Source organism: Pelmatolapia mariae, linkage group LG4 (genome assembly GCF_036321145.2).
Source record: "Pelmatolapia mariae isolate MD_Pm_ZW linkage group LG4, Pm_UMD_F_2, whole genome shotgun sequence".
Lineage (NCBI taxonomy): Eukaryota > Metazoa > Chordata > Actinopteri > Cichliformes > Cichlidae > Pelmatolapia > Pelmatolapia mariae.
The window spans coordinates 14,601,632-14,624,228 of NC_086230.1; the positions used below are offsets into that span (position 1 = coordinate 14,601,632).

Here is a 22,597-nt window from a genome sequence, read left to right on the forward strand (position 1 = left end):
CACAGAAACATTTTGCACTTTGCCTCAGTTTGTTTTAAATGAGCCTCAGCTCAGAGAAGACAGCGGTGTTTCTGGATCATGTACAAATATGGCCTCTGCTTTGCATGATTTCAATGACAAAATCAAACCTATTTTTTTTTATAGAGTGCTCTCGAAATCAAAAGCATCTAATATTGATTTTCAGCCTTGTCCTTTATGTACAGAGATTTCTCCAGATTCTCTGAATATTTTCATGATATGTACTGTACTGATGATGACATATTCAAAGTCATTGTAATCTTACATTGAGACACATTATTCCGAAAGTGTTCCGTAATTTGTAGATGTAGTTTTTTTTTTTCCAGTTTAATGAAACTCTGCCTCTCTTAAGATGGTCTTTTTTATACCCAATCACTAATTTAACCTAATGATCCTCAAACTTCTTCATACTGCTGAATTTTTTTTACCACCACTTTATTTTCCAGCCAATTTTCCCAGCCCTGTCACAACATTTTAGAGACGTGTTATTACCATTGAATTAAAAATGACCCACTTAAATATTTAAACTTCTAATGTTTTTATGAGATTTCATTGCATTATGTTTTTATTTACGTTCTTACACACAGTGTCCTAACCTAAATAGAAACCATTAGAAGCGTCTGACCTCAGTATGTAAAATGTGACTCTAGTGATCTTATAATGTTACCTGGAAACTGCCCCTTGAGGACAAATGACGCAAAAAAATAAAGTTAACTGAACTCATTTTACATTGAGGCCCACATACAGACCACTTTAAACTTAAGTGGACTGGATGAGTGAAATTCCACTTCCTGTCAGTGAAAAGACATTTAACTACATATTCAATAAATTATGATGTCCTAATATAAGATAAAGAAGTATAATTTCAACAGCATGTCTCAGTTTTTCCGCATGATAAATGTTTGAAACACAGAAAACATTCTGGTAGCTCAATGGCCAGACTCTTCCATATTTATAAAACATAAAGTTTTAGTTGATTGATGAATTATTTTTCTTTTTTCTAAGCAAAATTTAGTATACAATGGAAAAAAAAGGAACTTTTGTGTCATTTAAGTGTTTATCTGTTAACTATTTCGATGTAGTGTGAATGACTGAGGGGAAGCTAAGTATCAGGAGGAAAAGCTGTAAAACTTGTAAAAATAAATTTAAAAGTCCAAAAGTTTATGCCCTCCTTTATATTTTCAAATTGAAGTCTTTGCTGGGCTACCTCTGCCCCCTGGGACTTATGTTTGACGCCCCTGCTATAAGTCTGGATCAGGCAACATAGCATACATTACTCCAGAACAAAAACAAATCTTTCCAAAGCATAAAAAAGTTGACTAGATTTTATGTTTATGCAGAAATGTTCATTTAACTACTCACAGGACATCCCGTGTGTAGATATAGCCGAGCTGTTAGGGTTACAGGATGAAGCCAGGGTGTCTGGTCACCAAAAACCTGCTGCTGCACAGCTCAGGATCAAACTGTGTGTCTCTACCAAGGTAGAAACAGTCTTCTAATTACTTCTAAAATAACTGTCTTACTAAACAGACTTGGTTCATATTACTCAAACACAGCTCAGCTACCTCCCGAGGATTTATGTATGCTAAAATGTATTTATTAATTAATTAGTGTAATCAGCAGAGCATTTATAAGTGCTTTTTAAAACATGTTTTTAAGCTTTATTTTTGGGAAACACTGACCCACATCTCCAGAGATCAAATTTCTGTCTGTCACAGCTCTCAGTGCTTTTGCAGAGCACATAACTTTGAAGGTACCCTGTTCTTTGGAGTCGCATTTCCAAAAAGGAACATCGCACCTCATTAAAACCCAACACCCATCTTTCCTTCCCTGTGACTGCCTGTGAAACTCCAGTCATGGTAGTTGACACTTTGAAATACCAAAGCTGATTCTTTGTGTTATGCATCATGGATGTAATTTGTAAGCTGGTGTGTGAAAATCTATGTTCGTTTTATTTTTGGACACAAAGTAAGATTTTGTATCCTAAAGTGACAAATATGCTGTCTTACTGAAAAGTTTAGTATTTGCTGCAACTCTCATGTGGCATTTCAGCAAGTGCTGTTGGCAAAACTGATGGAATTGAATGCAGAAAAGTACCATCAGTTAAACATTAACTGAATTTCTTTGTAATTTAAGCATTTTATTCCAGATCTTAATGCCCCATTTCTTTTTGTATCAGCAGGGTGTTATGCCTTTTGGTCAAACGTCAGTAGTTAGTGCATAATCTGATTAAGTTACGTAAGCAAGGTGATAAATAAGTTCAAAGTTAAGAAATATTATGTGATTTATGCTAAAAACAGTTAAAATGTGTGGGTTCGAAATTTGCTCAGAGTGAGACGTCTTAGTCGCAAGCTATCTTCGTATTGTATGTGCGGAAATGGGAGCGAGGGAGTGCTCTGATCTTTTGCCTATCTTTGACGTTTTTTCTCTGTGAACGCTGTGAAAAGTGCTTCGGCAGTATTAAAAGAGTGGATAAGTTCATGTACACGCTATAAGTGCCCTACACGCTTGTACCTTGGGAAACGTTCGTCTTTGTAAGTATTAATGTGTTCAGAAATGACTTTTATATGTGTTTACATGGAGTGAACTGTGATGCTAATGTAACGCACGTGTTAAGCTAGGCTAATCTTTGTGTTTCTCATTAAGATGTGTATTAGCTAGCAATTTATTTTCACCTTTTGTATATTTCAGTTACAAATAAGAAATAGAAAGGAGAAGCCTTGAGAGAGGATAAGGCTTCAAAAGATCTTCATTAAAAGCAAGAAAAGCAAGCCTTGTGTGGAAGATCTCATCTATTTTGTTCGCTGGCTGTCTAGCTTCACCTGGTCACGTGTTGTGAGGGCAGCACAGTAAAAAGACGCATACTCAGCGGATTCAAGCATACAGAGCTACTTTAAGCAACATGAGTCTACGCTCAGGAAGAAATTATCTAAAAGACTACGCTGCTGAAGAGCTAGACGAAGCAGCCGGTGGTGAACAGCAACCAGACATTGCCACTCAATTAGCTACAATGCAGCAACAGTCTCAGCCATTCGACACCAAGTCGCAGAAATCCAGAACATCGACAAGGCGGTCTCAACGGACATCCTCATCAACAGCTTCTGCAGCTGCAAGGGCCTACGCCAAAGCTCAAGCAGCACGAGCTCAACTGGCCTTCGCTGAAAAGGAAGCCAATGCAATGAAACAGAGAGCTGAACTGGATGCTCATCTACATGTCCTCCAGTGCCAAAAAGCAATAGCCGTAGCTGAAGCAGAGGCCTCAGCCTATGAAGAAGCAGAGATTCAGAGCGGGGAGCTCTATGGAGAACTTTGTGAGGAAGTTGAGCCCATCAATACAGTGCACCGCACTAACGAATATGTTCAACAACAACGTGAGTTACTCTACCCAGACACTCAGCACGACCCAGCACAGCCTCCTAAAGGGAATGACAATGAAGTAGATGTACAAGACAGTACACAAATAACTAATCCGTTTATAACCAACACTCAAACAAAATCACCACCTGTAAACAGAGAAAGGAAACAGGAGCAAACAGTGAACACATGTGTAGTCGACACGTACTGGTCCAAATCCCCAAAGCACACCCCCAACCTTAACAACTGCATACCTGAACCAAGTGAAATGCAACAGTTTGCAAAATACCTAATTCGCAAAGAACTAATCAGCACAGGTCTTTTGCAATTTGATGACAAACCTGAAAACTATTGGGCATGGAAAACTTCATTCATCAGCGTAACCAAAGACTTAAATCTGTCTCCAAGAGAGGAATTAGACTTACTAACGAAATGGTTGGGTCCAACATCATCCGAACAGGCTAAGCGGATTCGTGCTGTACACACCCTCAATCCTGCTGCAGGTGCGAAGATGGTCTGGCAACGCCTTGAAGAGTGCTACGGCTCACCTGAGGCTATTGAGGATGCACTCTTAAAAAAGGTAGAGGACTTTCCCAAACTCACAAATAAAGACAATGTTAAGCTGCAAGAACTTAGTGACATCTTATTGGAGCTACAGTGTGCTAAACAAGATGGCGCACTCCCAGGACTTGCTTACCTGGACACAGCTAGAGGAGTCAGGCAAATAGTGGATAAACTTCCCTTCAACCTACAGGAAAGGTGGTCAACTGTAGGAACACAGTACAAGGAGACTCACAGTGTGTCATTTCCTCCTTTCTCAGTTTTCACACAATTTGTCCAACGGCAGGCGAAAATGAGGAATGACCCAAGCTTTGCTATGTCCAAGGCTAACACCCATGTCCCTTCTCCCACAGAAAAACTGAGGTCATATAGTCGCAAACCTACTGTGTCAGCACACAAAATGGACATTACGGCAGAGCCCGACCAGAATAATCTCAGTCCAAAGAAAATGGAGGAACCGGATCGCCAGTGCCCAATCCACAAAAAACCGCATCCACTCAAAAAGTGTAAGCTTTTTAGAGACAAATCCATTGAAGAAAGACAAGCCTATCTCAAAGAGCATCACATCTGCTACAGATGCTGTGGGTCTGTCCAACACATTGCAAAAAACTGTAAAGCAGTGGTTAAGTGTATCGAATGCGACAGCCTTAAACACTTATCTGCAATGCATCCTGGTCCTACTCCTGCCCCTAAGAGTACTACACCAGGAAACAACGACAATGAAGAGCAAACCGAGAGCTCACCTTCAGTCGAGTCGAAGTGCACAGAGGTATGTGGCCAAAGTGATAGCCCACGTTCATGTTCTAAGATCAGTTTAGTCAAAGTGTATCCTGCAGGCCAAAAAGAGAGAGCTATAAAAATGTATGCAGTAATCGATGATCAGTCCAACAGGTCACTGGTTAAGTCAGAGTTTTTCAGCCTTTTCAAAATCAATGCCAGACCCACGCCATACACCTTAAAGACTTGCTCTGGCAGAGAACAAACCTCAGGTAGGAGAGCTGTAAACTTCTTCCTTGAGTCCTTGGATGGAGAAGTCAACATCCAGCTACCCCCTTTAATTGAATGTGACTCTGTTCCAGACAATAGATCTGAAATACCCTCTCCAGAGATTGCCCAGCATCACTCACATCTTCTTCCAGTCGCAGATAACATCCCACCTGTCGACCACCACGCCCCAATCCTTTTGCTCCTAGGAAGGGACGTCATCAGGGTCCATAAGGTACGTGAGCAAATCAACGGACCCAACAATGCACCGTACGCCCAAAGGCTAGACCTGGGTTGGGTTATTGTGGGGGAGGTGTGTTTAGGAAAAGCGCACAGTCAGTCAGAGGTCAATGTCTACAAAACACACACCTTAGATAATGGACGTGCATCCTATTTTGAGCCTTGCCCAAACACAATTCACGTTAAAGAGAATTATGGGGTCACTATGAATGCTACCTGTGTCACAGACGATTTGGGACACTCTGTGTTTGTTAGATCCGAGGGTGATAACAAACAAGCCATGTCTATCGACGACAAAGCATTCATGACAATAATGGACAATGAAGTTTATCAAAACCAAGAGAACAGCTGGGTTGCACCTTTACCCTTTCGCTCACCGAGAAGGAGGCTCCCTGACAACAGAGAACAAGCCCTAAAACGCCTCTGCTCTCTCCGAAAGACTTTAGAGAAGAGACCAGAAATGAAAGATCACTACATCCAATTCATGCAAAAAATGTTGGATAACGATCAAGCCGAGCCTGCCCCGCCTCTGCCAGAAAATAAAGAACATTGGTATTTGCCCACGTTTGGTGTATACCACCCACAGAAGCCACAACAAATACGAGTTGTGTTCGATTCAAGTGCAGAATGTGATGGAATTTCGCTCAATCAAGTGCTTCTTGGCGGACCTGATTTGAACAACTCCCTGTTGGGAGTGCTGTTGCGCTTCCGCAAAGAGCCCATAGCCCTGACAGCTGATGTGCAGCAAATGTTTTACTGCTTCGTTGTACGCAAAGATCACAGAGATTATCTGCGTTACCTGTGGTATGAGGACAATGACATTACAAAGAACATAGTCGAGTTTAGAATGAAGGTCCACGTGTTTGGAAACAGCCCGTCGCCCGCTGTTGCCATCTACTGCATGAGACAGGCAGCACAACAGGGTGAACGAGAACACGGATCCGATGCAAGACAGTTTGTTGAGCGCCAGTTTTATGTTGACGATGGGCTCACATCAGTCGCCACGCCAGAGGAAGCAATCAACCTGCTCACAAGAACGCAAAACATGTTAGCAGAGTCTAACTTGCGGCTTCACAAAGTGGCATCAAACTGCAGTCAAGTCATGGAAGCTTTCCCTGTTGAGGACCGTGCAAAGGACCTGAAAGATTTAGACCTAGGAGTAGACCCTCTTCCAGTTCAGAGAAGCTTGGGACTCTGTTGGAACCTACAATCTGACAGCTTCACTTACCAGGTATCAAACGAGAGCAAAGCATTCACACGGAGGGGAGTATTGTCGACAGTTAATAGCCTCTATGACCCTTTGGGATTTGCTGCTCCCATAATAATGCAGGGCAAAGCATTACTCAGAGAACTGTCATCTGATGGGAAAGACTGGGACACACTCTTACCCCCTGAGAAGCAGGAGAGGTGGGATTCATGGAAAGACTCTTTGAAAGCCCTTGAGAAACTTCAAATACCAAGGTGCTACAGCCCAGGTACGTTAAGCACAACAAAAGCGAAAGAACTATGCATTTTCTGTGATGCCTCCACTGTAGCTATAGGTGCAGTAGTCTATCTGCGTACAGTTGACAGTGAAGGACAGTGTCATACTGGGTTTGTAATGGGGAAGTCTAAACTCGCACCCCGCCCCGCACACACTGTACCACGCCTGGAACTATGTGCTGCTGTGCTCGCGGTGGAAATGTTTGAGCTCATTAGAGACGAGTTAGACATTAAAGTAGACAATGTGACATTTTACACAGACAGTAGGATTGTGTTGGGGTACATACACAACTCCTCCAGACGATTCTACATGTATGTTGCCAACAGGGTTACGCGCATTAGAGCATCCACTCATCCGAGTCAATGGCATTATGTACCAACTGAGTTAAATCCAGCTGACCAAGCCACTCGGTTCATTCCAGCAGCAGACCTGCAGAACAGCACCTGGTTCTCAGGTCCACCCTTTCTGTACTCTGACACACACACAGAACCATACACTGGTCCTTTCACGCTCATCGAACCTGAAAAAGACAGAGAGATACGTCCGGACATAAAAGTAATGAAAACTACTGTAGCAGAGCCACAGTTAGGTTCTGACCGTTTCAAAAAGTACTCAAACTGGACCACACTTTGCAGAGTCGTAGCCAGACTCATTCATGTAGTTACATCCTTTGCACAAAAGACAAGTGGACAAAGGGGATGGAAAAGTTTCAGTGAGACACCAAATGTCCAAGAACTCACCCGAGCCAAAGTAGTCATCATTCGAGCTGTCCAACAAGAAGCTTACAAAGGGACACTTGAAAACATTAAAGAAGGAAGGCCGGCCAGTGGCATATTTGACACACTCAAAAAGCTCAATCCTGTAGTGGACAAAGACAGTCTCTTACGAGTCGGTGGACGTCTTTCCGCTGCCGATCTCACAGAAAATGAAAAGCACCCTCTTATTATTCCATCTACCAGCCACATCGCCATGCTAATTGTAACTCACTATCATGAACAAGTAGCTCATCAAGGAAGACACATAACTGAAGGAGCTATCCGTGGTGCTGGGTACTGGATAATTGGAGGCAAGCGGCTCGTGTCATCTGTCATTCATAAGTGTGTCACATGTCGCAAGTTGCGAGGCAAAATGCAGATCCAGAAAATGGCAGACTTGCCCGCAGACCGAGTCACCCCTGAACCACCCTTTACCACTGTAGGCCTAGATGTGTTTGGGCCATGGACAATTGTGACGCGTCGTACGAGAGGTGGTTGTTCCCATAACAAACGTTGGGCTGTGTTATTCACATGCATGTCAACTAGGGCTGTGCATATCGAACTGATAGAGACTATGTCTGCTGATAGTTTTATCAATGCATTGAGAAGGCTCTTCTCTATTCGGGGCCCAGCCAAGTTTCTGCGCTCAGACAGAGGGACCAATTTTGTGGGCGCTTGTAAGGAATTAGGCCTAGACTCAGGAAACGGAGCAGTAGGAAAGTACCTGCAAGAGAAAGGGTGTGTTTGGACATTCAATCCCCCTCATGCATCTCACATGGGAGGCTCGTGGGAGCGCCTTATTGGGGTCTCCAGGCGCATTCTGGACGCCATGTTGTTACAAACTGAACAAACACGTCTTACTCATGAAGTGTTGTGCACCTTCATGGCCGAGGTGATGGCAATTATTAATGCAAGGCCTCTTGTCCCCATATCCACTGACCCTGACAGTCCTGCAGTACTCACTCCAGCAATGCTACTAACGCAGAAGATGAGTGCTGTGTCTGCTCCACTTGGGAACTTTTCATCAGGGCAGTTGTTTGGAAAACAATGGAAACATGTTCAACACCTTGCTGATACTTTTTGGAAAAGGTGGAAAGGAGAATATTTGTCCACCTTACAAAGTCGTGCAAAATGGACAGAGACTAGACCTAATGTCAAAGAAGGAGATGTGGTCCTGCTAAAGGACTCCCAAGCCAGCAGGAACGAATGGCCCATGGGACTAATAGTAAAAACATTCCCCAGCAGCGACAAGAAGGTCCGTAAGGTGGAAGTGCGGACTGTAAAGGATAGGACTGTTAAAATGTTTCTCAGACCAGTTTCAGAGATTGTTGTTTTGCTTTCAGAGACTGAATGAATATTCTTTGATGCTAAATGATGTTTGAATATGTTGTATTGATGTTTATAGTGATATAATGTGTTTATATCAAGCGGGGAGTGTTATGCCTTTTGGTCAAACGTCAGTAGTTAGTGCATAATCTGATTAAGTTACGTAAGCAAGGTGATAAATAAGTTCAAAGTTAAGAAATATTATGTGATTTATGCTAAAAACAGTTAAAATGTGTGGGTTCGAAATTTGCTCAGAGTGAGACGTCTTAGTCGCAAGCTATCTTCGTATTGTATGTGCGGAAATGGGAGCGAGGGAGTGCTCTGATCTTTTGCCTATCTTTGACGTTTTTTCTCTGTGAACGCTGTGAAAAGTGCTTCGGCAGTATTAAAAGAGTGGATAAGTTCATGTACACGCTATAAGTGCCCTACACGCTTGTACCTTGGGAAACGTTCGTCTTTGTAAGTATTAATGTGTTCAGAAATGACTTTTATATGTGTTTACATGGAGTGAACTGTGATGCTAATGTAACGCACGTGTTAAGCTAGGCTAATCTTTGTGTTTCTCATTAAGATGTGTATTAGCTAGCAATTTATTTTCACCTTTTGTATATTTCAGTTACAAATAAGAAATAGAAAGGAGAAGCCTTGAGAGAGGATAAGGCTTCAAAAGATCTTCATTAAAAGCAAGAAAAGCAAGCCTTGTGTGGAAGATCTCATCTATTTTGTTCGCTGGCTGTCTAGCTTCACCTGGTCACGTGTTGTGAGGGCAGCACACAGGGTGACAGAGTTCCTGGTATATATATATATTTCTTGAGTTTATATTGCTGCATTAATTAAAGCTCGTAAAGTAGATAATTCATGACAGTCCTCTAAATACTTCTACATCTACCCAGTTTTCTTCTTTCAGCTGCCAAAGCAGATGATCTCCATGTTCTCCATCACTGTGGTCATCCTCTTTTCCTCCTGCTCTTTTCCTCTCCACGTGTCCAAACCACCTCGGCTTTGCCCCTCGAACTTTGTCTCCAAAGGGCTGAACCTGAGCTGTCCCTCTGATGCATTCATTCCTAATCGCCTCCATCCTCATCATTCAGAACAGTTACTAGACACCCAGTGTCAACCAAGAACTGAATTTAAATACAAAACCTGTTTAGAAATCATTCTTAATGGCAATAAAACCATTACCATGTACTTTTTAAAATGATCCTCTCTTTAAATAACTATGTAAAATGTATTCAAATTGCTACATCAGAGTAATAGTGACTGGAAAACATAAACTTTCCTCACTGTATTTGTGTGTGTGTGTGTTTTCATGTGCACCTGCAGGGTTTGTTCTTAGTCGAGCTGCCCCACAAACTCACCAGGCCCTCATGACTGATCAGCAACTGGTGAAGAAACACCAGTACACAGGTGCACCTGCTCGAGCTGTAAAAATAAGTGGCCCATTTAGCCATGCAAAGATCAATTACCGCAACTGGCTCAGAGACCGCTCGGGCCTGCACAGTCCGCTTCTCCAGTGATACACTTCAGTGCTGCTGACGGGACCACGGCTTTGATTATTTGTGCGACAGGAGCCCAAGTTTGTGCTCTCAAATCGGCACAGAGCTGCGCAAACTTCATTCCCACTTTGATTTGAACCACACTGTTATAAAATCAGGTCTAGAGGCGTGTGACCTACATGCAACTTAACTCAAACTCGTCAGTGTTTCCATGACAATGGATAAATCCTACGTTGTTCACCTGAGAATACCAGCCCTGGGACCAGGGGTGGTGATGCGGCTGATGGGTGTTTGTGCTGTAAGGAAAATATACCAAGAACAAACTAAACAAGTTTGGTTCATGAGATCTGTTTGTGATCTGACAGACCAGACCGTGGTTTATTTATTCATTTATTTTATATCTAATGACTGATGGAAATAATGTGATTTAAAAAAATCCACACTCTTTCATTATTCACTTGTATAAAGCAGAATAAGGGAAACAAAGATTTAATTAGGCTTTTGACTGAGTACAGTAAAGAGTGACCTGGATTCAACCTCCAGTGTGGAGCTATCATTGCCTCTATGTGTTACTGGAACTGAGAGTGCTTTATTATTATGTTCATTATGCAGGTCTGAAGCATATTCACTAACTGGAACAGGGAGGTTGGAGAACAGCTACTTAAGAAAGAAAAAAAAATCATGCATCTTGTGTATGTTCAGCCTTTTGTTTCTGTCGGGTGGGTGAACAACGCCTCTCTTCCCCACTCACGAACAGTTTGTGTTGGCTGCCAACAGATATTTTGTACTGCATCTCATCCTTCGTGTTTGCTCTCTCTCTTCCTTGATCACTGCTGCATGAAACAAGCTTGTCTTGGGGCTTTGCAAAGTTTACACCCTAACTACTTTGACTTTGTTTCTCCCTGCTGTTTTTAACAAGGAGCACATTACAAGCTACCACCAGTACAGCAGTATAGAGTATTGCTGGGTCATTACTGCATAACAGCAGTAATAGTTTTGTTTAACAGAGCTTTGAGTAAAAATCGTGTGCCCTTATCCACACAGGGATAACCACAACATGGTGAAACACCTGAAATGAAAGTGTAGTGTGCTGATCAGCAATGAGCTGAGAATCTTAAAGGTGATCAAACCCTTGTATGTTCCTCAGTGCAGTCGAGCCTGGCCCACTTTATCCTGCTGCAGAGAAGGGCCCTTTAAATAACTCGCTGGGTATGAAGTACAGGCCGGGCACTGGACACACTTTGTCCTGATAGCACACTCCACATCCCCATCTGGGGCCGCCATCCCCTAACTGAACCCATAACCTATTTACAGATCTGACATCATAGTAAGACTTCATAGTGTACATGTACAGTAATAATTATGAGCACTTAGAGTGCTAAGATCTGTAGTGCTTGTGTTTGTCTGTAGTCTGGCCAATTCTTCATGAATGTTGTTGGTTTTGTTTTTGTTTTTTTGCGTGCATTATCTTGCATGCGAGGCAGTGAATCACATGCAAGATGCTTGCAACCAAACAGATCCAGTGGGACTAACACTCACAAAGGTCAAATATTATTTCCTATTATATTTAGAAAACTGATACCGAAGCCATCTCGCCTTAGCTTCCTTGCAGGCCATCATAGTGGCTTGTTGCACGTAAACCTTCCACCAATCCCTCTGCTCTGTGACGTCCTCCAGTGAATCTGGGTTAGGCTAGCACTGGAAATGATAATCCTGTTTTTGTCTTGTTTAAGAATTGCAAAGTGCTGGACAGCTACACACAGCTTGTAGATAACCCATGTTCAGTCCAACAATGCAATTTTTAATTCTCATTCTTACTGGTCACACACACACACACACACACACACACACACACACACACACACACACACACACACACAAATTGTGTTTAAATACATTGCATTTTTTAGTTTTTTGCACCATGGTGCCTTAATTTCACATAATCACAATATTTGTAATTTTTTTTTTATACTTTTTTTTTTGTACAAGCGCAAGTTTACCCCTGTGTTGCATCATCTTCCCTTTCAGTAGCACTCTGCAAATTTTGAAGAACTTGGAGGAGCAGCTGCTGCGGTTTTGGAAGCCAAATGTTTTGCAGTTCTTGCATGTTATAAGATTTCAGCTGCCCAGCAGAGATGGGCTTCCTTTGTTCTGTTTTTTTTTTTTCATGATCTCTAAATGTTTTCACTTGCTCACATCTGTGGACTACAGGCAGACTGCTGAGCCTTTTCCCCCCACAGAGCCACACTTTGTAATATGTGAAAATTCCAGTTTAGCAAATAAGTGAGGCCTTACCTGAAAAGATACCCTCTGGAAGACAGCATATGTTGCTCTAAGATTTTCATATATTCAGTAATTAGACGTTCACATAGGTGCAGGCTATCACTGCCTTGGGCACTAATGCACCCCTTATAACATGCTGGCTTTTAACCTATAACCTCCACAGACTCTCCTCCTACAGAGGATGCAGCGACCAGAATTACTAGAATTTCAGATTTTCATTAGTCAGACCATAAGAGGTCATGCAGTCATGAAAGTCAGTGCTGTTTTTCAGGTTTCTCTGATTCTTTTAATGGCACAGAAAATGTAGCACAGAAAATGAAACCCCCAATTTCCAGAAGTTGGTTTATTTTTTTTTAAAGCCATCCAAATCATCTAAACCATTTGTCAGTCTGAACATCAGATATTCTTTTTTTGAACTATAAATATGCCTTAAATGATTTGAAGACCAGTCTATTTTTATTTAGAACTTAGACAGTCAATTAAATTTTTTGTAGATATGTTTATGCAAGCATGGTTGTGCTGTGGTTAGCAGTGCTGCTGCCGAACAATAGTGTCCTGGCTTTGAACCCAGTCTGTGTGGCATCTGCGTGATCTCCCAGTGTCTGCGTGGGTTCACTCCAGTTACTCCAGTTTTCGCCCATAATCACAACACCAGTCGTGTGAAGGCATTTTATACTGTAAGATAACAACATTACAAACTCATATGACTCATCATATGACCATCATTTCAAAATGCTGCCTTGTCTAATCATGGTTACACACCTTTAAAAACAGTGATATTCCTGTTGGCATTAGCGGTTTTAGTTCAGTTGCTAAGTAATGAATGAATCACCCTAACACACTGAATTGAAATGGTAACTATTGTAAGAAATTCGCAACATAGTCTCATTTCAACTTTGTTGGCATGCTGATGCCATCCATAGGTATAACTGCTTTAAGCTTCAAGTCCAACCTTTAACAACTTCTCAGTGGCCTTGCAATGTACAAGATGCTCACAGACTTCCTCATTCACTAAGGCACGCACACAAAAATCTGAAACTGCCTACATGGTCTCTTCAAAGCATATTCAACAAGAGCTGCTCTGCTTTCTCACTGAGTAAAAATGGAGACCACCCACTCTGTGATCTGCTAGATTCTAGTTAGAAAATAGGGTATACATATGAAGTATAATCTATATTTGGAAATAAGAAGTTCACTCATGCAGAAGCAGTGTGGTGGGTTCTGTAAGCAATGCTGCCAAAGTTTAATCAAATATATCATCATAAAAAAACACAACCCAAAGAAACCAGTGTGTCCCCCATCGCTCTGTGGTACACAACAGCCCTGAATAAACCAGTCGGTTCTTTCAACGCCGCTGATGATCACCTGACTGTCAACACTTTGTAGGGGAAGCGCATGTAGTCTCCAAATGCCAAGTATCTACAGTGACACTGTGGAAGGGAGGGGGAGGACTGGAGCTGAGCAGTGAGCAATAGTTCACTAGATGTGGGATACAGAGTGGGATCTGCAGCAGAACGAGATCAGATAGCAGATATACTCAGAAAGTGTGAGACACGTGGAAGAAGAGAGACTGTCGACTCTCCCAAGACTCTAAAATAAGCTGTGAAGAATTGACTTTTTTGATTGGACTGGACTCAACAGGCCACGTGACCACTACATTCATTTGATTTGGGATGGCTGTCATCAAGGTGCCGTTCTGTTTTTGAAGATCACAATTACAACTTCCCTTCTTCACGAAAACCATTTTGTTATTTCTGGTCTGTTCCCGATCAGCTGGATATCAATCTGGGGGTGACCCTGGAGTATTTTAGAGCACGAGTGATTGCTCTCCTCATTCAGTGGAGAAGGAGATGAAGACACTCTGTGGCTATTTACTTTTCTACCTCAGGAGGATAGCAGAAGAGAAGAACTGAAGGAAGCCAAACATGAAGCAGCTTGGCTAAAAAGCTTGGAGATTTGGAAGAAAAGGAAAGTTGGAAATCAGCGTTTTCTTGCGAATAAGGTAAGCCGCTTGCCTCTTGCTGCTGTTTTCGGTGAAAACAGTTTCTGCTGTGATAAATGCCAGCAGATAAAAAGACTTATCGCTGCTCCTGAGTTAAGATCACAGCCCAGCAGGCAGAGTGTGGCTCCTGAGAGAGCCAAGGAGCAGTCGCACAAACAATTAGATATTAATATCCCTTGGACACTCAACATCCTGCTTCCTAGCAACTAGACCTTCGAGAAACACTCACTCACAGGGGAAAAATGGTCAAATTTGTTATTATAAGTGTCATCCTTGATCCTGAACTTTAAGCTCTAACAATTACATCCCTTCTTGACTTCTGTCTGGTCTGTTATATGTACTGGGTATTAATGTCTAACTATCCATGGTGTGGTCAGCTTCTATTTTTAACTTTTGTTTTTTAATGCATCTTTTATACCCTTATCCTATTTATCACCTGACTAGCCTCCTGTAATGTTCTCAGACATACCAAAGAGAGTCCAAACAACATAATGCATGATAAAAAAATATCTGAAAGTAAGCAGGACACAGCTTGTGCAAACCTGTAGTTGAGGTGTTTTCCACTGAATCTCTCCTGTTTCCAGGGCAGTGATGTGACTGCCTCCTATTTAAGGGCTCTTTGAATTCAGATTATTTAAGGTACATCAGACCAGAATGCAGCCACATCATTCAATTCAGTGGAAACCAAAAAATAAATAAAATTAGTAATAATAATAATAATAATAATATTTCCTAGATGTTTCTAGAAGTCTCTCTACTCTGGCAACAATTTGGGCACTTACGTGGGCAGTTATTTTAAAGCAATACCTTAAAATAACTTTACCTTCAGTAGTCACTAGGACATTGGAAAAGCACAATCATCATTTAAATTTAATGAAAACTGCTTCACAAGTTAGCTGACTCTGACAGCAAAAAGAGATTTAAAAACATCTTTTACCTCCATGGAATTTATATTCCTAACATCATCTTTTACGTCACATAAGTTTGCATTCAGGGTACCGTTTGGCTCACACAACACAGTAACACATTTTTGTATATTAACGTGAAAAACGAAACAATCACCAAGACAGCAAGATGATGTTAGCATTTAGCTCCAAGCCCTGCCTTGCATAGCCGAGTCTTGAGTTTAATAAAATTGTGCTGGTGGTATAGTCTTAAAATTACATCATGATATGGCAAGAATATTTACAATAACAATATTTCTGACAATAGAAAAACATGATGGTTGCAGCCTTCTTTTCCAATGAGCTACATAGGCAGCAGTAGCATTATATAGTGTACTAGTAGTAAAACATCATAAATCAAATGTATGCATAAAAGTAGCCTAGGTGGTATTTCCCCATGAAATTTAAAGTAAAGGTGTAAAATAACTGTTTAACACTTTGTCGCACAAGAATGAAAAATATTTTCTACCTGGGATGTTGAATCTTAGGTCGAGGTTTTTGACCAGCTGCCTAAACTCCTGCTTCTCCATTGAGTCACTGTTTGCTCTTCCTGTCACATGGAAAGCAGCTAGCATTGCTGGGTTGAGTTGATTGTTTACATTTGGGTCGCACGTCACCAGCTACTAGAATCTCATCCTTCACAACCTGGCTGCACTCGACAGCATACTTTTTAGCATCAAGTGGTGAAACGAGTTTGTTATTTCCATCTTGACTAAAAACAATTTTCTTTTTCTGCTTACTTTGCAAACTACAGACACGTCCTGGCTTGTTGCATTGTTCATTGTTCACACTGGGGAGTGTAAACTAATGACACAGCTATAACAATAATGTCGCAATGTAACATTTTAATATCACGTAAAACTTTACACCAGTATTATTGCAAACAATTCGATGTGACACAGACCTAATCACAGGCGCAGCTACGTTTTAGCCACATGTAAAAGAAGCGCAGAGGCTTTTACCTTTTCAGTGTGCTCTCAAAACATGCATTTTAATAGGTATTTTTTTATACACATATATATTTTTGTGTTTTTTAGCCTTTATAGGACAGTAGGCAGAAGATAAGAAAACTAGAACAAAGAAAATGTGGTTAACAGCGTCGGAGCAAATTCAAACCCAGGCCTCAACATTAGCTTTACTGTATATGAGTTACGTTCTAACCAGTAACCTATTTCAGATGCCTCAGAACTTGAAGTTAAAACTCAGGAGTGACATCACTCATGAGTTAGCACGTTCCAGAAAAAGTGAGGGAAAACAGGATCTGTTTTGGTTTTTAGCTAAGCCACTCAGTTATCACTAGCAATACAGTATAATACTTATTTTTTGTGCACACATTCATGGATAAAGCCCGATCAGTGCTCTGTGTATGGCTTATTTAGTGAGTGAAAAATGCACAACAGTAGCAGAAGAGATGCTACTGGTTACGTTCAGTGCCGCCATCTTAGCTTGCTAATTCGGGGTATGTTGGTCTGTTCTGACTCTCCGAGTGGGAAATCCGAGTTGAGGAGGTGTTCCATAAAAAAAATTACATCTGGGAACTCAGAATTTCCAACTTCTAAATTATTGAGGAACTACACCATGTTGGCCATTATTAAAAACAAGATGTCAGCTGCAGATTTGGCCAGAGCGTGCGCGCCCTGTTTCAAAACAACAGACTTTTTTTAAAAAAAAATCTACCAGTCTGCAAATTTTCATGCTCTCTTCAGATTTTTTTTAACTAATCAAACAAAACTTTGCACAAATGTTGTCAAACATACAGCGATTATTCATATCTATATTTTTATTTTCTATTATAATCTATTCCACTATAAATCCTTACTTTGTATATATTATGTTCATTTTATCATCCCCCTGTGAATGCTATGTTGTGTTCTCTATTTCTGTTTGGTTCAAGTGTCCAGTTAAACGTACATCGCCCAAATGTAAATTAACAGTCACCAAAATTTGTGTCCACAGCAGAATTTTGTTGAAGTCAGCACCAAATATGGAATGAAAACTCTCTACAGTTATTACATTTTGGGAAAAACATTTCAAAAAATGAGGTGTGGGTAGATCATTCCAACACATTTACTCATTTTGTTGAAAAGAAATTTTTATATGCACCTTTGCATGCATATTGCGCAACTGAAGGTGTAATACGTCTAAGAAAATAAGAGTGCAAACATTATTTTTAACACTGAATCACAGCAAGTTGAAGGGTTTTTCGTTGGTTGGGAAGGAGGTGCAATGTCATACAAAAGCTTTGTAATGACATGATTTGTAAAACTTTGCTTTGAAAATCTACTTTCTGCATGCTGTAAAACATTATTACTTAGTACAACACACACGTGAAAAAAGGGTTTACTCCACATAAAGTGCATCTTTTTCAGAAAGAAAAATCCCATTAAGTGCCTGAAGTGATGCCATTGATTTCTGCCATCAAACCATTTCTATCTCCATGACACCCGCTGTTCTGCCCCATCTTTTTCAGCCCATATTACTTTTCAGTTCAGCCTCACAAGGGAATCACACAGCCTCATCACTGTACTCCAGTGACTCTAATAGTTTTGCCAGCTGGAAGAAACAGAAGACACGTCACATAAAATGGCAGGGCATTGGATTAGCTGGCTATTTCTGTACCTTGTTGAACAGTGAAACATTCATTGTATATACCGCAGAATTTCTGACAGAAGAGGTGGAATGAAAGCAAAGCAGAATTTTTTTTATTGGATGCCATTAAAAATTATTTCATCTATTAAATGTCTGTTTTATTTTACTTCAGCAACGTATAAGCAACTTAAAAAAAAACCTGAAGATGATCATTTTAGCTACGTGGAGAGCTGAACCGAAATCAGCAGTGACACATTTATAAGAGTAGACGTGCTTTGGTTTAGAAAGAAATGTAATATCTGTAATGTGGATGGCAGAAGACATCAAAATCAATAGAGAAAAATTAATTCAATCATGCCAAAGGTACTTCAGGAAGGGGAAATTGAAGTAGAAAAGAGCATCATTTTCACTGGGCTTGACTAATGAATCTGATACACAACGCTGATAACCATGTGACCCTACACCTTCTGATGATTATCTCAATTCTTTGCTTAAATTAAGGTAAATACAATTCTCTTTGTTTCCCTATTATTTGATGTTGTGTATTAATATTCTGCCTGTGTTTCCTTTACAGCGACCTTTACAGTGCTGGGCACTTCCCCTGAGCCTGGTCAGTTTTGTATGAGCCAGGCTGATAGCGTGAAGCCCTGTGGCTGTGCACCACTGAGGCATGAGTGTGGGAAGAGCCCACCACCACCACCACAGCTTCTTGTCCTGTGAAGAAGAAGGCTTTAGACTGAGCACTATGCCTGCTGTGGGCAGTTTTGGCAATGGAAAGATCCACACACGACGCAAACAGCACAGCCGGTTTGTCGGCAAGACCGGCCAATGCAACATTCATTTCGCAAACATGGATGAGAAGTCACAGCGGTACATATCTGACATTTTCACTACTTGCGTGGATATCCGCTGGCGATACATGTTCCTGCTGTTCAGCTTGGCGTTTGTGGTGTCCTGGTTAATGTTTGGCTTTGCGTTCTGGGTCATTGGCCTGCTCCATGGTGACATGGACAATCAAGGAAGGGACGAGAGTTTTGTTCCTTGTGTCATGAACGTTCATACCTTTGTGGCTGCCTTCCTGTTCTCCGTTGAGACCCAAACAACCATTGGGTACGGAGCTCGCTTTGTCACAGAGGAATGCCCAGCAGCTGTCTTCATGGTGGTCTTTCAGTCTATTATGGGGTGCATCATTGATGCCTTTATGATTGGCGCCATCATGGCAAAGATGGCAAGGCCCAAAAAGCGTGCAGAGACACTACTTTTCAGCCACAATGCAGTAATCGCTATGCGCGATGGGAAGCTGTGCCTCATGTTCAGAGTTGCAAACCTAAGGAAGAGCCACATCGTGGAAGCTCACGTGAGAGCCCAGCTGGTGAAGCCTCGCTACACAGAGGAAGGCGAGTACATCCCCCTGGATCAGATCGACATGAACGTCGGATACGACAAAGGCACGGACCGCCTGTTTCTGGTTGCCCCGCTCACCGTCATACACGAAATTGATGAAGAAAGTCCACTCTTTGGCATCAGCAAACAAGATCTTGAAGCAGCTGACTTTGAGATAGTAATTATACTTGAAGGGCTGGTGGAGGCCACAGCCATGACGACGCAAGCACGCAGCTCGTACCTGCCCTCGGAGATCCTGTGGGGTCACCGCTTTGAGCCCGTCATTTTCGAGGAGAAGAACCAGTACAGGATAGATTATGCCTACTTTCACAAAACATTCGAAGTACCATCCACCCCCAGGTGCAGCGCCAAAGACATGGAGGAGAGAAAATTCCCAACATCTGGCGCCAACTCTTTCTGCTATGAGAATGAGCTGGCCTTCATCAGCAGGGATGAGGAGGACGAGGGAGACATGGAGAAAGAGCAGGACAGAGAGTGTCCATCTGAGTTAGTGAATGAGTCGACATTTACCGAACACGAAACGCCCTCTCGTAGAGAATCTGAGATTTAACCTTTGTCCGGTGCTTGTTTTGAGTATCGCCACATGAAGTGACCTATGACTGTCATCCTGCTGATATGAGGACACCGCTGAGGCAGGTGGAGGACCAGCAGTACAGAGTAGTGAAGCTCGTCCGTGGACGTTTCAGGCTCTCCAGAGATGATCACTGAGTTTTATGAAAAACAGCTGTCATGTTACAATTGCAGAAGTTCCTAGTAATAAAATGCATGACAATAGCATAGTTTTGTATAAATATTTTGAGAAATGTTTCCCAGTCATGGCGGGACTATCTGTAGGTTCCTCAAATTTGCAGCGACGTGTGCAGTGAACTTGACTGAACTTGAAGTTATTGTTTAGGAAACTAAACCTGGAGAATACTTCTCCGAGCTCAACTGATAAAAACTAAAGTGTAAATCAAAAAAGTGGATGAGAGACAGATTTTCATTCTAAGCAAACTTAACACTTCTTTGAATGACAACAATAATTAAATGCTCTTCATTAAACACCGTTAGCGACTGACTTGGCTGGTTGGCACAAATGCAGTTATGAGCGCAAGACAAGGTAGAGTTATACATATTTCTATCACAAAGGGGAAACAAATGATGTCACGTCATTTGTAAGTTTTGTATATAGCAGGGAAAACTATTCATCTCTGTTTATTTCAGCCAGTGACAAATGTTGGATCTTAAATTTTCATTTGAATTACTTGCAGTTTACTAGAAACTCAGTGGCATTACGAGTAGGAGTGGGACAAAATATGGATAAGGCAATATCTTGTATAGCTTTCCTGTACAGCTTGTTACATTGCTGGAAATTATGATAATCTTGGAGCTCCAAACTGATTCCGCTGCTAGTTTGATTTACCAGGGACACCAAGTCATGACACTTCATAGTGTGTATTAAATTAAATTTATTGCAAGAAGCTTACACAGAGAAAGTGGTGCTAGACAGCAGGGGAAAGCAAATGAGTGGGATAATTAATTGAATTCAGAAATGTTTATAAAATCGATTATTCTTGTTATGTACTATATATTACAATATTGACACATAGAAACAAACTAACACCACATTACAGTGAATAAACACATGATTCCTTTTCCCTTTTTGGTTGTTTTCCTTTTTGCACAGATATTGAACTGTCTTACCATGTATTAAGTATTCCAAGTATGCTGTAACCTGATATCACTTATTTTCATTGCTAATATACCATTGAAGAACTAGTTTGCTCACTTCTGTTGGTAACTATTACTATCATTGTCAAACTTTCCACTGGTACTGCACACATTATGCAGTTTACTCTCATAATAGAAGCTCCAAACAAAGGCTCCTTAATTAGAGACAGTTCCCGATAAACAGGATCAGCTTTTCCAGGTTGGGACTATCGGTTTTGTCTGGCTAATGATTTTATCTGCTCTGCCTAGCTGCTTAATCAAGGTATTGTTAGTTTCGCGATCTGGCTGAAAAGGCTGTGTCCAGCTGACTTTGTGAAGTCTTTAAAACAAGAAAAGGGTTCTTAAATATAGAAATTCTTGTGACTATCATGATACAAAGACTAAGGCTAAAAGCCTCAAGCCCAAAACGTGCACTCTCACAAGTTGCAGAACCAGTGCATAAAACCTTCTAATAAAGAAAGTGCATTGATCTTGTACATAAATAGGTATTTGTAACACACAAATTCTAGGTCTGAGCAAAAGCCATCTATGAGAAAAAAGATCACTTCAGGGAATTATTAGACAAACACTTAAATCAGAAGGAAACAATCCCAGCTACAGTATTTTGTGCTTAAAAGTTGGGGGGTGGGAGGGACAGAGTCCAACTTGCAAAATGGATACAAAACACAGTCCTGAATGCTTGAAAAGAAGGCAACGGGACTCCTCTAAGCTCCTGAGAACATTTTGCCTATCACCCAACAGGCTTCTTCAGTTTTAAAACAAGTGGTGGAGAATCTCAGGTATCTAACCCCTAGTATGGCTGTGCCCTTGGGAGTGGTCCTGTGGGTAGTATTAATCACGTGACAAGAGCCAAGGTGTGAAAAAAGGCATGAAACTTCATCTCCCACTATTATGTGAGCTGTCCTAATAAATGCTCAAAGATGAATAAGTTCATCTGGAAGTTTTCACTTGGCATCTCATAATTCATCCAAGTGAATTCTCATTTCTTACCTGACTGCAGATTTCTCTGAAATTATAAACAAATAATTTTCATGATAACCAAATGTAGCTCCATTGTCATGACCACTGATCACTGGCCATGAGTGTAAATTTAAAGAGAGCTGATTGTTGAGAGGACAAACATCTTCACAAACCTTAAAAAATCCAGTTGCCTTCTTTTTAAGCATTCAAGATCATGACCTGGATTACTGACACGCAGTTCAAAGCCAGCTGGATTCAGCGGTTATCCTGCTAGATCAACGACCACCCCATCCTCAGCAAGCCAGAGAAACAGGAAAAATACGCAGCATTGTTTGCTATGTGGAGTATAAGTAGACTAGAGTGGAAGCACAGTCAAATACACCTGCCTTCAATTAACCCAACAAAAGCACAGTTGTTGCCTCGTAGCAATTGTAAAAACACACAGACCCACAAATCCACTCCAAAATCAGTGCCAATGCCCCACAACA

General features: G+C 41.3%; 2 protein-coding genes across 4 annotated transcripts; both read left to right on the forward strand.

The window, feature by feature from the left end:
• Nucleotides 1-2,217: 2,217 nt before the first annotated feature.
• Nucleotides 2,218-9,883, forward strand: LOC134626083 (uncharacterized). 3 transcript variants are annotated; one of them, XM_063471608.1, is made up of 3 exons: nucleotides 2,218-9,180; nucleotides 9,338-9,514; nucleotides 9,615-9,883. In XM_063471608.1, the coding sequence occupies exon 1, from the start codon at nucleotides 2,921-2,923 to the stop codon at nucleotides 8,747-8,749; it is 5,829 nt and encodes a 1,942-aa protein (XP_063327678.1). In that variant the 5' UTR covers nucleotides 2,218-2,920; the 3' UTR covers nucleotides 8,750-9,180; nucleotides 9,338-9,514; nucleotides 9,615-9,883. The 3 variants fall into 3 exon arrangements, with proteins under 3 accessions (XP_063327678.1, XP_063327677.1, XP_063327676.1); XM_063471607.1 differs by having other exon boundaries at nucleotides 2,218-2,552; nucleotides 2,710-9,514; XM_063471606.1 differs by having other exon boundaries at nucleotides 2,218-9,514; nucleotides 9,629-9,883.
• An 8,779-nt stretch (nucleotides 9,884-18,662) lies between these two features.
• Nucleotides 18,663-20,076, forward strand: kcnj12b (potassium inwardly rectifying channel subfamily J member 12b). The gene has a single exon (XM_063470585.1). The coding sequence runs from the start codon at nucleotides 18,706-18,708 to the stop codon at nucleotides 19,987-19,989; it is 1,284 nt and encodes a 427-aa protein (XP_063326655.1). The 5' UTR covers nucleotides 18,663-18,705; the 3' UTR covers nucleotides 19,990-20,076.
• Nucleotides 20,077-22,597: the final 2,521 nt, after the last annotated feature.

What these genes read in the sequence shown, in the direction of transcription:
- LOC134626083 (XM_063471606.1), top strand. Translation starts at nt 2,921, where the DNA reads ATGAGTCTACGCTCAGGAAGAAATTATCTAAAAGACTACGCTGCTGAA.
- kcnj12b (XM_063470585.1), top strand. Translation starts at nt 18,706, where the DNA reads ATGAGTGTGGGAAGAGCCCACCACCACCACCACAGCTTCTTGTCCTGT.